We start from the raw sequence: 17171 nt of genomic DNA on the forward strand, positions 1-17171 counted from the left end.
ACTGCTTTTTGTCTCTTCCTGATGTCATCATTGAGTGGAGCCAACCACACTCAGTACTGTTGGTGGAATCAGCTTGCTCTTGTTCTCAGATTTCTGCTTTCTGTGCCATCGGGGCACTCTTGTGGACAAGTCGCATCATTCTTCCTGAGTCCAGTCCCATTGTGGAGCAGGTGCTGAGGGAAAACTGGGTAACCCAGTAGTAGAAGCTCTGGCTTGGAAGTCAGACCTTCTCTGTGCAGGACCTTACATTGACATGGTCCGTGTCACTGAGCAGTCAGGACTTTATTCAGTGCTGTCACCATGCTGGGTACTTTGCAAGAGTTTGTTGATTGCCAATGCAGATCCCCTGCTCGAGCTCCTTCAGTGGAAATGAGAGGGGACTCTTGCTCCTCTTTGACATAAAAGCATATTGAAGAGAAACACAATGTAATAAAACTCGGTGCTTAGAAGACAAGACTGGCCATTTAATACATTAAATGTAGGATTCATAAAATAAGATTTCTCAGGTGCATCTATATGAGGCTCTGTGAGAAAGGTGGAGGCTGGGCTGTACAGGAAAGTAGATTGCTACTGCCTTGATCTACTCAGTAATGTCTTCTTAAAAGGAACAAAGTATTTATGTGCAGAGCTGGCTAGAGCTGGCTGTGGGACCAGACAGACCCCATCTGGTGGGATCGTGGCTGTGAACCCACCTGCCGCAGAGCTGGGTACATGGCAGGCCTTCTGTAGTCCTGTTGACAAGCCATCAGCCATGTTTGTCCCTTTTCTTCCTTAAAAAGCAGCTGTAATCTGTGGAGCCTTGTTTTCCTGCCCTTCTTAAGGGGCTACTGTTTGCCCCGCCCTTATCACAGGAATTCTTAAGCCAGCAGAAAAAATTTTTTTCCTCCTAATAATATAATCTGATTCTTTGCTATTGTTCTGTGTACTGTTTTCAAGGCATAAAGAAGTAGAGTGGAAGAAAACCACTTGGAATATTAATACCTTGGACTGCTTTTTCTAGGCTCTATAAATGTCATACAAATTATTTAATTTGGGATCTCAAATAATTATGAATGCCTTGTTTCCTTTTTTTATTTTTTGAAGTTTTTATATTTTGAGGTTAGTATACCCCCTTTTTAATGAAGCCATTGTCTTGTTAATTCTTTTTGTTTGTTCAAATGAAACAGTGCATTAAGTATGGAATTAGACTAATGAAGTAAATATTATGAATCATACACTCTCTGATCTGATACTCATCCTTATTTTTCTGACCCCATGTTTTGTTTTCTGTTGTTTCTTTCTGTCTTCATATAGGGTGTCAGTCCAGTGGAAAGCCGTTGGAGTAAGGGAGCAAAGGTAAAGGATGATGTAATGCCCTGGCTGCCCCAAAGCAGCTTTTGTTGTGGAGTGGTTATTCCCGTCATCTCTGTGTGAATCTAATGTGAGGGACTGCTTTGTGGAAGGAGCCCTTTGCAAGAGGACAGCAACAGGAAAGAGACAGAGACACTCAGTTGGAGGGCTCTTGCTCAGATGGGTTTAACTCTCCCTTTGCCAGTCACCACTAGCCTGACCTCAGATGTTTCTAGTACAATGGAGTGGCTGAGCCTTTGAGCACAGCACCATTACATCATCGTGGCGAATTAAAGAACGAGGTGGGGAAAGAGGACTTATTGTTGTCATGGCCCATGAGATGACTGGAACTCAAATTGTTACTGAGAGGTTGGTGGCTTTGCTGGAAAGTGGAACAGAAAAAGTGCTGCTAATTGATAGCCGGCCATTTGTGGAATACAACACGTCCCACATTTTGGAAGCCATTAATATCAACTGCTCCAAACTGATGAAGCGAAGGCTGCAGCAGGACAAAGTGTCAATTACCGAGCTTATCCAACACTCTGCAAGACATGAGGTAATTTCTTCCTTTTAGGACTCTTTAAGTAAGCGGACATAGTAATTCAAGAAACATTTTCTTTTGTAAATATAGAAAGTAATTTGAGGAAATTTTGGTTGCTTTTAGGTTTGGTAACCTTGCAATACCTAAAAATAAATTAACAATCATGCTGTTACATTAAGAATATTTTTTAAAGATTTGTTTATTTATTTTATGTATGTGAGTACACTGTAGCTGTCTTCACACACACCAGAAGAGGGAATCAGATCCCATTACAGATGGTTGTGAGCTACCATGTAGGTGCTGGGAATTGAACTCAGGACCTTTGGAAGAGCAGCTGGTGCTCCTAACTGCTCCAGCCATCTCACCAGCCCCACTTTAAGAATATTTTAAACTAAGTCAGGCATTGTGGCTTATGCCTGTCTGTAATCCTAGCATGGGAGGCTGGGGGCGGGGATTGCTACAAGTTCAAGGCAAGCTTGGGCTACATTGTGAGACCCTGTCTCAAAAATGCCATGGGAAGAAAAAAGTCCATTTTAGACTCTACAGAATAGCTAACTTACTGTAATTTGGACACATGCTGTGTTTCTTTATATATTAATATCTCAATGAAATTGTCTTAGTTTAAACAACATTTTGTATTCTATTATCTTCAAACACACTGAAAGTCTTCTTTTCAAGGTCTTTGAAAGTAACAACTAATCATTAGAAGTGGAAGTAACATTGATGTGTGGTAATGTTGGTTAAGACATTATGTTCAGAAAGAAATTATTACTGGGATAATGAAGTATTGTATATGTGTTAGAGAAGTCTTCTCCCTCCTCCCCTTTTTTTGAGTAGGGTCTCATATGGCTCAGGCTGTTCTCAAAGTTGCTATATAGCTAACTAAGGTTGGCCTTGAACACCTGATAAATGCATCTTTTAGTAAACAGCTGATGTCCTTCCTGGTGTGTGTGTGTGTGCGTGTGTGTGTGAAAGCCAAAAGAAAAGCTTGGGTGTTCTCAGAAATGTAATCTGCCTCCTTTTGAGGTATCCTCCTGGCTTGGAACTCGGCAATTTGACTAGACTGGCAGGCCAGTGAACCTGAGAGATCACCCCATGCCACACATGCGCGCGCGCGCACACACACACACACACACACACACACTATAATCAACCCTTGTATGTGGGTGCTGAGTACCAAACTCAGGTTTTATGCAGAGATAGCTCATCAGTCTCCTGTAGGAACTATTTTTTTTAATTCTGCAAATTACATCATTTGTGAATTTTACCATTTTATTTTATCAAATTTTTAGCACATCTTAAAAGTAGCATCAATTTTGCCTTTGAAAAGTACCATACAAGCAAGTAAATTGTGTTTCATTTTTATTCAAGTTGTTAATTGAAATAAGAAGCCATTAACTGTTTCAAGACCAGTAAAATGTGAGCTCCTACAGAACCAGTAACTTATTAGATAATTATTCTCAAACCACCACCCCACCCACAATCCCTTTTTGAGACAAACAGCCCAGCCTGGTTTTGAATTCGTGTTAGATAAGCATGACATTGAATTCTTGATTCTTCTCCTTCCAGCCTCCCAAGTGCTGCAAGTGTGGACCAGGATGGCAAGTGTGCAGTGCCATGCCAGGCTCTCATCTGCCTTCTTGTCTGTTTCTTTTTTGTTTTTATTAGATATTTTCCTTATTTACATTTGAAAGTTATCCCCTCTCCAGATCTCCCCTCCGGAAACCCCCTATCCCATACCCCCTCCCCCTGCCTCTATGAGGGTGCTCTCCCACCCACCTACCCACTCCCGCCTTCCCGCCCTGGCATTCCGTACATTGGGGCATCAAACCCGCACAGGACCAAGGACTGTTCCTTCCACTGATATCCAACAAAGCCATCCTCTGCCACATACGCTGCCGGAGCTATGGTCCCTCCATGTGTGTACTCTTTGGTTGGTGGCCGAATCCCTGGAAGCTCTGGGGGGGTCTGGCCAGTTGATACTGTGGCTCCCCTCACGGGATTCCAAACCCTCTCCATTCCTTCAGTCCCTTCTCCAACTCCTCCATCGGGGACCCCACGCTCAGTCCACTGGTTGGCTGAGAGCATCCTCCTCTGTATTTGTCAGGCTCTGGCAGAGCCTCTCAGGAGACAACCATATTAGGCTCCTGTCATCCTCCTTAACAAGCTTCACATTTGCATTTTAGGTTGACATTGACTGCAATCAGAAGGTGGTAGTTTATGATCAAAGTTCCCAAGATGTTGCTTCTCTATCGTCAGACTGCTTTCTCACTGTACTTCTGGGTAAACTGGAGAAGAGCTTCAACTCTGTTCACCTGCTTGCAGGTGAGTCTGGGACCCAGTGGGAAGGGCTTGGCCTGTTAGTTCATTGTGTGTAAGCAGTCCTTCCCATATGCTTACAACTGATGTGTAAAGTCAGTTACAGCTTTTGATTGATAGAAAGGTTTCATTGATCTTGAATACGTTTATTCCTTCACATTAAATTTGTGAAGTGGTGTTTTACTTTATTTTTTGTTTGATTCTGAGGCAGGGTTTCACTATGTAGCCCAGATTGGCCTCAAGTTTGAATCAGTCCTTCTGCCTCAGTTTCCCTAGTACTCGAATTACAGGTGTGAACTATCACACCTGGCTGGGTCAGTGTATTCTGATCTGACTAAAATGCCTCTTTGTGTCCTATTAGCTGGAAATGTCACATATGGCTACCTCATAGCCACTTGCTTCTCTCTCTGGTGCTTTTCTGTGTACCTGCTGTGTAAGAGCACTGAGTGATCTGAGTCTCCGCTCTTATGACTTCTTACCTTTTGGCCAGAGCCAGACAAGCATTACAGTGTCAGACTCTGACTATACATATTTGAAGGAGACTCCAGAGATAAGCTCACCTTCTCAGGCACATGAACAATGAAATCAAAAGCAAATTTTACAGACTGTTTCTTTTAATTATTCATAGACTATTTTAAAACTTATTTACTTATATATTTTTGTTTGATTTTTATGCTTGGAAAAAGGTTTTAATATATAAATACTAAGCAACTGAGTAATTCTGTACAACATATGGGAAGGACTACACTCCCTGAGAGAGAGAGAGAAAGGGAGAGAGAGAGAGAGAGAGAGAGAGAGGGAGAGAGAGAGAGAGAGAGAGAGAGAGAGAAGAGAGGAGAGAGGAGAGAGAGAGAGCACACTGTGACAGGTGCATCTTATGGACTCCAAACTGTTCATTCTTTGCTTACCTGTTGCAGATTGGCTCACAGGAATGGGAAATACATTGACTAATGCATAGGATCTTAACATAAAGTTGCTACCAGGCAGATTCCAGCTGTAATACCCAAGAATGTTTTTTAAAATGTGACCTAGGAAAAGATAGTAATAGGTATTATCATTTTTCACCTTTGGTGTTTATTAGAAGGAGGATACAGTGAGCTTGGTTAGTTATTGGCAATTAGCTATTAGAAATATAAACATGTTAGTTTTAAGATCAACAGGTTGTTGGTGTACAGTTTTAAATTGTGAACACTTTGAAACTCCATGGTTTAGGTAAGATTCCTGTATTTTCAGTTCTTTCACACATTTTTGCTTCAGTTCTCTAGGAACAAGGATAGGTTTTTTTTTGTTTGTTTGTTTTTTGTTTTTGTTTTTTTTTTTTTGTCATTGTGTTCCCTCAACCCCCAGATCGTCTCTGGTTACACCTTAGATTTATGCTGTGATTCTCTCAAGTCTCTGTATAGATCCTTAAGTGAAGCCTACTTTTTAGAGAATGTAGCTTACATAATTCTGTGACTATGATTATGTTTTGTCTTGTCTCTGCTGATAGGTGTGTGTGTGTGTGTGTGTGTGTGTGTGTGTGTGTAATGCTAAGCAGATGTTCTAGCAGTGAGCTGCTCAACCCCTGCCCTCTCACTTATCCCGACAGGCACGTTTAAGGGTGTATGTAAGTGGGTTAGATAGAACAACTTTTTGAGTTCCACTAAGGGTAGATGTGGTACTCAAGTTTTTACAGCTACTGTGATGGACTTTATTTCAGAGTGCATTAGGGAGTTCAGGCTTTGTGCTCTCATTTCCCTAACCCCAAAATGCAGGGGCTCTTTCATGCTGGGCACAGCGCAGTACTAACTGAGTCACACTCCTGACCCAGTCTTTAAAAGGTTTGTAAGTCAGGATATCCCACCTTGCTTTTTTGAAACGTTTGTCCTGTGGAGAGCTCTGACCTGACACTTTGGTCAGCAGACAGCCATTCTGTAGGTGTGTTCACAGTGAGTTTCTAGAGTAGGCGTCCTACTTGGCCTTTATTCCCTTTGCTGAAGGACATTCCTTTGTTTTCTGACAAGGTTCTTATCAATCATGTGTGGCTTTGGGAGTGGCACTCACTGGGCTACAATGAAGAAAGAATACAGGTTCAGTCCAACCAGCTGGACCAATCTTCTAACACCCGGAGTCAGAACATCTCATTCCCGTTTCATTCGAGAAGGGCTTCCGAGATGTATGGAGTGCTGCGTTATGGGCAAAGTGCCAGGGAAGGTGTGTAGGAGTTACTGCAGGTAGAGCACCAGGGCCGCAGCTGCTCTTCCCTGTACTGGATCGTGTGTGTATTCCTGCCATTTGCCCCACAGAAGCAAAACTCAAGCTTGTAAGGAAGGGAGAGACTACAAAGAACCACTTTCAGTGTTTGATAATACCTTTATCAAACACTTAATGATATTACCTTTAATATAAACCTTAGATATTGACTGGAGGAAGGGCTAGAAGGAAGAAAAGCAAGACTGGAGCAGTAAAAGAACAGTGGGTGCTCTGAAGGAGTCAGGTTCTTCTGGTGGATTTGGGGCCAAGACTAGCACTGGTGACCTAGGTTTCAGACATTTTTGTTGATACGCTCCTTGAAGCTGAGAAGAACAGGGACTGTGTTTTTTCTCTACTGCTCATGGCTGAATGTCTTTAGAAAAGTGCTGTAACTCGAGTTGTTTTTTGGTTTTCTTTTTTCCCAACTATCAAGAAATAGATATTCAACTTCCTCAGACGACAGTATCTCTGTGAGAATCAGAGAGAGAGTACACATGGAGTCTGTTTCAGTCGTCTTCAGAATCAGAGAGTACACATGGAGTCTGTCTCAGTCGTCTTTGAAGACTGTCATCATTATGAACTAGAAGACAAGATAATCAGTTGCTAACACTGACTTTTTATGATCAGCTATTTAGGTTTTGCTAACCTTAAGAAAACTTTAAAAAACAAACTCATTTCTTGACTTTCACGTTATAATCTTAGTCTTTTTGCTTTTCTTATGTAAGAGTGCTAGGTTTACTTCACAGAACTCCAACAAACAAACAAACAAACAAACAAAGGAGAAAAAACATTTTATCTCAGGTTTTTATTTTATACTAATGTAGAAAAGACACGGAAATGACTTAATTTGATAACAAGTAGGTTAAAAGATAGCATACAGAAAAACAATACTATTCTGTTATCTTCTCTTAATCCAGTTGGTTTTTTTGTTTGTTTTGTTTTGGTTAGGGGTGACCCACACCCACTTCCTACTTCTACTTCTGCCACTTTCTTATATTCTACTGATGTGTGCTAGCGTGGCATTTTCAGTCTTCCTTCTCAGCCTCTAGAGTGTTGGAGTTTTGGGTGAGTGTAGCCATGCCTGGCTCTCTTCCCTACTGATAAAAGCAGAAGGGCAGCTTTGCATGGAGTGCAATGGTAGAGTATCTGCTTAACATGTAAGATCCTGGGGTTACGGTCATCATCCCATTGCTTCTAGAAGGAAGGGGAGGACAGGCCTACACACTCACAGTCTTTCCTTTTGTTTTCTGTGAGTATGGAAATCAAACACCGGTTGTGTACTATGCCACTCAGCTATACACTAGCTTGTTGCTGTTCTGTAATGAGTGACAGGACAACTGTACAGCAGATAAAACTCATGACAGACTTCAGCTCTTTCACATATAGATGGTGATTCAGTAACTCTTCCATGTTTTCACCATGTGCCTAAGGCTCCTACCTACAAATATTTCCAGAATCTTCTAGACTTTTCTTAAGCTTAGATAGGGAATTAAGGATACTTTTTATTTTTCTTTCTGTTTTGTCTTTTTTTTTTTCCCACTTGAGACAGACCTTTCTATGTATACCTGGTGGTCCTGGAATACATAGACCAGGCTGACCTCAGATTCATAGAGATGTTCCTGCCTCTGCCTCCCAAATACTGGGATTAAAGGCCTGAGTCATCATGCCTGCTCTAAGATGTTTGCTTTGTTTGTTTGTCTGATCTTTAACGTACTTCCTTCAACTAAGCCACACCTCCAACAAGGCCACATTTCCTAACAGGGCCACTCCCTGTGGGCCCATGGGAACCATTTTTTTTTTTTTTATTCAAACCACATCTACCACATAGGTGCTGAAAATTGAACCAGAGCTCTCTGAAAGAGCAGCCAGTGCTTTAACCATTGAGCTCTCTCTCCCAGGATGCTTATTCTTAAACACCTTTTCTGTCTTTAAGACTTCTTTAAGACTTAAACTCTTTAACTCTTTGTCAGCCTCTTGCGAATTTTAGAGTCATGATCTTCACACTTTATGTAATGAAACAATGTATAAAAAATATTGTACATAAAAATTCAAATCTTTAAATTATTTTAGCCAGAGGGGCTCATCAAATAAATGTATAACTACTTCATCCTATACAAAACAGTAGATTAGAGTAATTACAAAAGAAAAAAATTATTAAATATTTTGTGAGAGATAGTTTTAAGTACATTGCTAAGAGTTTTTATAAACATTAAGTCTTTGAACACAGTTAAGATCCTAAATTACTATTTTCTATGATAAAAAGAAAAATACTTATTTCTTGAGGAGATCTTACCTAGTATAGATTGAAGTGAAAATGTATATTGAGACTCTGTATTTTAAACAGGGGTCTAGAGTGATTTAATAACTATTAATAAATGTTAAGTTTCTGTTTAACAGAATTAATTACTGTGCTTCCCAAGGAAATCATAACACAATTTTTCTGGTTGCAGATTTTCCATCTGTGCTGTTATTATCAATTCTATTACATAATTCTTGATGCTTCTTCCCTTTTGAAAATGAAAGAACATTTTCAGTCATTCCATACCAAAATATGTAACATCTGGTAAGAGATTGAAATAATATATTTCAGTAAAAGCACTCCAGTTATTCAGAATTGGTTGCTACTTGTCAAAAACAAACAAACAACAAACAAACAAACAAATCTCAAAACAAAAAACCCCCAAACTGGAAATGACTCAGAGACACTGAAAATAGGTATTAACATTTACATATACAATGGAATTGTTTACCCTTAAAAAAACAAAGAGCTGTGAGTTACAGCTCAGCAGTAGAACATTTGCCTAACATAGATGAGGTTCTGGAGTTAATCTCAGGATTGAAAAAAAAAATCATGCTGATTTTTTTTTTTTTTTTTTTAACAACATGAACCAGGAAATCATTATGCCGAGTGAGATCAGCCAGGTACAGAAGTATAAACGCTACATCAGATCCACTTATGCATTCAGTCTAAAAAGTCACTGGAATAGAGAATTGAAGCCAGATGTGTATGTTTGTAATCACACCTGGGAAGTGGAAGCAGAAGCATCAGGAGATTAGGGTGATTTATCCTGGGCTGTGTGAGACTGTTTCATAAAACCAGAAAGGAGTGATGGGGCTGATATTGATTGAAGGATACAGGCAGACCTTTTGAGCTATTAGCTGAGTAGGTTTCTAGAGGTTACAATGTGGTAAGTATAGTTAATAATGCATTATATACGTGAAATCTGCTAACACAATGTAATGTTATAACTATATCCGTAAAAAATACAAGCATAATAACTTATATCAAATAGTTACTTATAAACATATACATTTTACTTGCAAGTTATACCTCACAAAAACTAGAAGAAAAGGAATCACTTTTGTGTACTTCTTGCCATGTATTTGCCTGGTGTTCCTTGAGTCTTAGTTTTCATGGAATTGTTTATATTGTCTTTCATGCAGTTGTTACCAGTGACTGAGATATCATGCCTGACAGTGTCTTTGATAACATGGGCTATAGAGCCAACGAAAGTACTTACTTGTTTTCCTCATTCTGATATTTTACAAGCCAAGTACAATCACCTGGAAGACAGCAGTGACGTCAGTCTTGCCTTATCCCACTAGTGTCCTTGTGCTCTGGAGAGAGGCCAGGTCTAGGCATATTTGGCTTTTTCACTGTGGGCCCTCAGGATCTGATGGGCACATCTGTGGTTGTGTTGTAGATTGGGCTCTAGGGAAGGGGCCACTGGGAGAGCAAAGGGTTGTCTCTGCCCATGAGAGTCTCCTAGTTAGTTTGGGAAACATGTCTAAACAGAATGAAACAAAGGAAAGCACACATGTGCTTTGTGATGTATAAGAGTTGATTCAATGTGTAGTCCATAGAAATAGAGGGAGATTTAGTTACAGCAATGGAATTGTAGTTGAACCTTAAAAACAGTAATATTTGAGTGTGACGGTTCCTTTGAATTCAGCGTGGGAGAAGTGAAATGTGATGGCTCAGTGAGGAAAAGCCTCTACCGTACACGCAAGAAAAAGGTGACCTGAATTCAATCTTCAGAACCCACATTAAGGTAGAACTAACCCTACAGAGAGAGTTGTTCTCTCACTCTACATATGTGCCATGACACACTCCCCTTCTACAAATAATATATACAGCCAGGAGCTAGAGATATAGCCCAGGTAGCACAGTGTTTGCCTAGTGTTCACAAAGCTCTGGATTTAGTCCCCAATACCACATAAAATGGGTGTGGTGGTACACACCTACTTGTAATTCCAGCATTCAATAGGCTGACATAGAAGGGTTGTGAGGTCAACCTGGGCTACATAACTTGATTAAAAACAACAAACAGCAGTGAAGATAGGTTTCGGGGATTAATGAGGAGACTGGAGGGTTTTTCTTTTTTTCTGTGAAAAAAAATGGGAATTTAGACAAATTGATATTAAATTATGCATGCTCTTTAAACGTGAGTTTAATTAGATGTGGTGGGCGTTGTGAGCTGTCAGAGATTTGGCTGCAACCTCTGTCACCTCTCCATCACCACTGGAGCTTTCGTCTGTCTGTAAGAAGTCTTGATCTTTCTGGTACCTCAGTCCAGCCAACACCATTTCTCTCAGAATGCTCTAGGAGCCTCTAACTCATCTCACCTCCTCTGACTTGCCACATTCCCACCCATAATGCACAGTTGGAGCCAAAGCTGAATATATTTTATTTCCAGATTGTTTCCCTTTTCAGTATAATATGTGTCAGTAATCTTAGAATACATTATAGACTCCTTAATTTAACAGTGGCTGACTTCTGTCTGCCTCTCTGACTTTAGCTAAGCTGCTTTCTCTCTTTCTCCTTTTCTCTTCTCCCTGTCCTCTCTCCTCTATGGTCTGCTTCCCTCTTCTATATTATCCCTCCCTCCCTTTCTCCCTCTCACCCTCTCTTCTTCTTCTCTTCCCTTCCTTTTTAGATTGTCAGTCTTTATCCCATTTGCTTAGAATCTGCAGCCTTATGGTTTCTGGACCTCCACAGAAAACTTTTTTCTTTTCTGCCTCTGAAGTTATCTCTCCGCCACTTATCTAGGCGTCCCCTACATTGGATATAATGTTAAACCTCCTGGTTATGAGGTTACCACATTTTTTTTTTAAGCTACCAACCATAATTAATTTAAGTTTTGATCTTATTATTTGGCTAAAATTTGTCTGACTAAATTGTCAACTCCAGAAAGGGCCTCTGTCTTGGTCTACCGGTCCTTTGGCTTAGCACTATGTCCACATTACAGTGCATGCTTACTGAATGATTTGTTTGTTTTGTTTTTTGAGACCAGTTTCTGTATGTAGCACTGGCTGTCCCGAAACCCTGTGTAGACCAGTGTGGCCTCAAATTCAGAGATCTACCTGTCTCAGCCTCCCAAGTGATGGGAGAAAAGGTGTATATCACCACCACACCAGGCTCTTGAGTGACTTTTTTTTTTTCTTTCTTGTTCTTTTTGAACTCTCACTGGCTGATCCAACTTAGCTGTTCTGGCTCAAACTCCTCTTGAAGCTGACTGATTCAATCTGGCTTCTCTCTTGGCCTCTGACTGAATTGCTCTTCTTGACCTCATAACTTTGGCAATATGCTCTGATCTTTTGGCTCCTCCTCATTTTCTGGCTTGTTCTGTTTTCACCTGTGTCTTGCCTGTTCTCTATCTGTAACCTGTCTCTCTATTATTGCCCTGGTAAAACTGCCTTCTTCTCTCCTCTGCCCCTGCTTTCTTAAGTAGTCTCTCCTTCCTGTCTCTTCTTGTGAGAGTTGGGGAGGGGGCATCCTATCTGCAACTCATTCTGTCAAACCTTTAATTTGTCACCCTGTCTGCCCCTCAATTAGACATCATTCTTTAGGATTAAAGGTGTGTACTCAAATCACGTCTGTATTCCAGCCAGAGGGATTAAAGGTAAATTCTAAGGGCTGAGCCACACCACAACTAGAAACAGGGCTTTTCAGTAAGTAACACAGTGTCAGGGTTCACAGTGTGATCAATACCCTCCAACAGAGTTGTGTCCCAGTTGTTTCTATTGTTCCTCGGGCTATTGAGTAGGGATCATTTTCTTGCCTTGATGCCTTTTGAAGTCTTCTATGAAGGTGTAAAGTTGGTCGAAGAGGAGGACAGCGTTTCATTGCAAAATTTTCATTGCTGTTTGCACTAACATAGATTAAACATAGGCCTAATGCTTAATACTTTGTCACTGAGCTATGCCCCTAGCTGTTATCTTTTTACTTTCAAGACAAGGTCTCATTAAATTGACCAAGCTGGCCTTGAACCTGCAGTCTTCCAGTCTCAGCTTCTAAATAACTAGGATAATGGGTTCATTCCACCAGACTCAGCTAATGACTGTTAAAAAAGACTATAATACACAGATTGTATATATTTGAGTGAATCATTCTCTCTCTGGAGTAAAGACTTACATTTACTTTTTCTCTTGATTTGTAGAGTTACCTTGATTTGATTTATAATTGTATTTCATTGTATTTTGACAATCACTTAACATGCTTCCAGCAGCCATCTCATCCTCCTTGGGGTGTGATTGTAACCGTTGTCCTCAAGGTTTCCTAAGGGATGCACCTTTGATTCCTGGAGCCACAAAGATAGGAATCCTGGGCCACTTAGGATGTCTGAGGAAATTTATGTAAGTGTTTGTAAAAGTTCCCTGGGTAAGGAAGTGTAAGGATGCAGTGTTGCTTTTGGCTGATCGAAGAAGTGGCATTCACTTGAACTACCTTCTTTTTCCCTTTGGTAGCAGAAGATTATTTTCTTGCTCTGTGACTTCTCTCCCATGCTAAGAGTCTCTGGGACATTGTAGTCTACAAATAGGAAACAGGTTCTGTGCCCCCACCCATGCCAATGTAATTTTTGTCTTTGAATGGAATCAGGAAATCCGTTTTGAATACTAAAAATATACAAAACTTGCGTCCATCAACAGTTATTCATTGTAAAAAGGAAAGAGTCAATAAACATTTGTTGAATTCTAATTATATGCTATTAGGCACTGTGTTAAATGGTGAAGTGATTATAGAGTGTAGTTCACAGTGAATTATAGCTTTAGAAATAAGACAGGTCAGTATACACAAACATACACACACATACACACATATACACAAATATACAAATTCACAGTTATTGGTCATTCATAAATTCTGCTCAATCGCCAGTATGAATTTTGTAAAACTCACTTTTTAGTGTGTGTGTGTGTGTCTCACATGGCCAAGCCTGGCTGTGAGCTTGCCCTCTAGCCAAGATGACCTTATACTCTGGCTTCTGCTCAGCCAGCCCCTGACTCGCTGGAATTACAGATACGTGTCGCCACACCAAGTGAATTTCACAGAACTACTAAATGAGATGCCAGCAAGATAGCTCAGCAGGTAAAGGCACCTGCCATGCAAGTCTGGGAACCTGAGTCGTATGGAACCAGCTCCAGAGTTGTTCTCTGATCTCCTCTCCAATTAAATCAGTCAAACTTCTTTAATTAAAAGAAAGAACCTCTAAACAAGACCATATTCAGAGACACTGGTTAGGGGAGAATGTATATTTTTATTTCAGTGAAATGAAATATAACCTGTCAGCATTTAATACAGCAAAGGAAGATTATGTTACCATTTTACATTTTAGCAGTAAATATATGTATATGTTCAGTAGGTTTTGATATAAAATGTATTTCTTGGCCAAAGTAAAAAAAAAAAAAAATTTGGAACATACTGTTGTAGAAGAGGTGTCACTTGTGCTTACCTGTGGTTTTGAAGAATATGTGAAGTGAATTATAAGGATTGACTTGACAGGTACTCATCTAATAGAAAGTACAGCTTTCTATATTGGGTACATGTAGGATGGTGAGGGGGCAATAGTCTGAATATTAGACTGAGATTATATTGTCCACAAGAGTATCTTTAGATTTTATTATATAAATAGTTAGGAAATAACATCGAAGCATTATTTTGTAATTTTTATGCGGCAACAGAGTATATAAACAAATAAGAAAGAAAGAACAAATGGTTTTAAGAGGGGTACTACTGAATTTATTCAAGTATAAGGTATGAGGTTTTAAGCTAAAATAGTATAGTAGGAGAACAGGAGAGAGAGAGACATTCTGTAGGAAAGTCACAATGTCGGTTTCCCAAGTGAATGTTGCTGAGGTGACTGGGCATGGGGGGAGTAAAACAAACATGAACAGGATACACAAGAGGGAGATTTTGGCCTTGAATTTATTTTTAGATATCCATATATCTATTAATTGAAGTGACCAAAGGGGATTGAAATATTAGATTGGACTTTAGGTCATTAACACCAACACTGAAACTGAGAACTTTGGCTTCCGGGTAACAATGAACATACACGGACTCCGTAATGACTCTCCTTCCATGCTGTTGAAAGCAGACTCCTCCTAAATCCTCCCTTCCCAGGAAGTCACTGTTTCTGTTGACGCTGCTGTTATCCTGATTGTACCAGAGAACCAGACAGGACTGTCTCTGTAGATTTGGTTCTCCTACTTATTAAAGCATTTGTTGGGCTCTGGAGAAATGGCTCAGTGGTTAAGACCACTGACAGCTCTTTCAGAGGTCCTCAGTTCAATTCCCAGCAACCACATGGTGGCTCACAACCATCTGTAATGGAACCTGATGCCCTCTTCTGGTGTGTCTGAAGACAGTGACAGTGTACTTAAGTATACAAGATAAATGAATAAATCTTAAAGCACTTGATAACTTTTGCAGGGAGATGGTAAATTTGGGCTGTATTCCTTTCTTTTTGTTGCATTCTTAAAAACTTTTAAAAAGTTCATATGTGCAGGTGTTTTGCCTTCATGTATGTGTATCTCTGATACCTGCACAGGCCAGAAGAGGATGTCACAGTCCTCGGGAGCTGGAGTTACAGATGGTTCTAAGTAGGTAGGTGGGTGCTAGGAATTGAACCTGGGTCCTCTGGAAGAGCAACAAGTGTTCTTAACTGCTGAGTCACCTCTTCAGTCCTTGTACTCTTTTGAAAGATCTTTGTTTATTTGAGGCATTTGTTAAAAGCCTGGAGGAGTGTATTTAAGCTAAGTTGTTTCTAGGGTTAGTAGTGTATTGTCTGACAGGTTAAATGATCAGTAAACTAGCCAACATTCAGCATTTTCTAAAAACTAACTTAAACCACTCTTAATATGATCAAATATTATATGCATGTGTGTAGATTTCATATGCATCCCAGTATTTTATAAAAGGGGTATATGCTAAACCCCAACAAAAGCAAACAAAATGAGAGGCCAACTCTAGAGGTAAGGTCTGCTTCAGTTTGCACTACATTCTAGAATCAACAAATAGGGAATTCTGTTTATGTCACTGAATGTTTTATGGACTCATCAGATTAGAGAACTATCTTAAAAATGATACAAACATGAATAATATAAAAATGATTAAAGTTAAATTTACATATGATATCTGGGAAAATTTTTTTTCAGAAAGTAAAATTTTTATATAAATATCATTTCTATATATATCCATAAAACTAATTTAGAAGATGGGGTACATGGTTTTCTTTAATTCTGCCTCCCATGGTAGGCAGTTCTTGTCACCTAACACAGCTCCAGTGACTCGTCTGTTTTGATGAAAGCACGGGGTGAAAGCTCTCTCTCTCTCTCCTTGCAGAGAGTTAGCCTTAGAGTAGGTGACATCTGTCAGTAGCTTGGTTAAAGGGATATGGTTTGATTTTTAGAATTTGAGACTTAGAAAAATTGAGAAGCTACATGCGTGTGTATACTCCTTTAATCCCAGTCCTTGGAATGTGGAGGCAGGGAGATTGCTGCAAATTTTAAGCCTGTATGGCCCATATGGTGAATTTTAGAACTGCTATGCTTACACAGTGAGATCATGTCTCAAAAGTAAAATAAAAATTAATTAAAAATGGAGTGTTATTGTGCTGTAGTAAAGTGTCACTTTTGTTAATTATGTAAATATTTGACTTTTAGAAAATAACTTTTACAGCTGATTACAAATGAACCTGAACCAAGAAAGAGAAGTAATCAGAATTGTTAGTAGAATTTTATGTATTTAATTTTACTTGGCATATTTTCTCCCACCACAATGCATTGATACTTCATAGTGATTTTTTTTTTTTTTTTGGTTTTTCAAGACAGAGTTTCTCTGTGTATCCCTGGCTGTCCTGGAACTCACTCTGTAGACCAGGCTGGCCTCGAACTCAGAAATCCGCCTGTCTCTGCCTCCCAAGTGCTGGGATTAAAGGCGTGCGCCACCACATAGTGATTTTTTTTTTTAACAGAAAATAATACTTTTGATTGTCGTTGTGAAGGAGGTACTCTCAGGGAAGAACTTTTTCTTGGCTGAGTGAGAATACAGGGACATATAAATGACATATGCCTTTGAAGCTATAGCAAATGTATTCTCTGTCCAAAGGAATATATTTTTATTTCTACACAGTCTTTCGGTTGGATGGTGGAAGATTAACAATAAGCAGCAGCACTGTAGTGTCTGTCAGTCTTTCCCTCTCCATTTCTCTCCAGACCAGAAGCCTCTGACTGTGACTAACTGCCTGTTACACACTTGAGAACCCCAGGGAGCAGTGTACAGCTATTCTGAAGTTCAACATACATTTGTGTTACTGCCATTTTACATTTTCTACATTCTTAGCTGATAACAAGCATAGAATGTAGGGTGGAGAGAAGGTTGGTAGTATTAACAAGACAAGTCCATGATAACTTTTAAAATACGGCTTTCCATAAGGAAAGGGGTTAGTGAACTGCTGTCACAGGTTTT

General features: G+C 39.8%; 1 protein-coding gene across 2 annotated transcripts in view; it reads left to right on the forward strand.

Moving 5' to 3' along the window:
- Positions 1 to 17171, forward strand: part of Dusp16 (dual specificity phosphatase 16) — a 75628-nt gene that overhangs the window by 33381 nt on the left and 25076 nt on the right. For both annotated transcript variants that reach the window (XM_028781005.1, XM_028781006.1), the window contains exons 2-3: positions 1294 to 1885; positions 4057 to 4195. In XM_028781005.1, the coding sequence (XP_028636838.1) occupies positions 1658 to 1885; positions 4057 to 4195 (367 nt within the window). In that variant the 5' untranslated portion in view covers positions 1294 to 1657. The remainder of the gene's footprint in view (positions 1 to 1293; positions 1886 to 4056; positions 4196 to 17171) is intronic.

The sequence above is a fragment of the Grammomys surdaster genome, unplaced genomic scaffold (assembly GCF_004785775.1).
Source record: "Grammomys surdaster isolate TR1022 unplaced genomic scaffold, NIH_TR_1.0 373, whole genome shotgun sequence".
Classification (NCBI taxonomy): Eukaryota; Metazoa; Chordata; class Mammalia; order Rodentia; family Muridae; genus Grammomys; species Grammomys surdaster.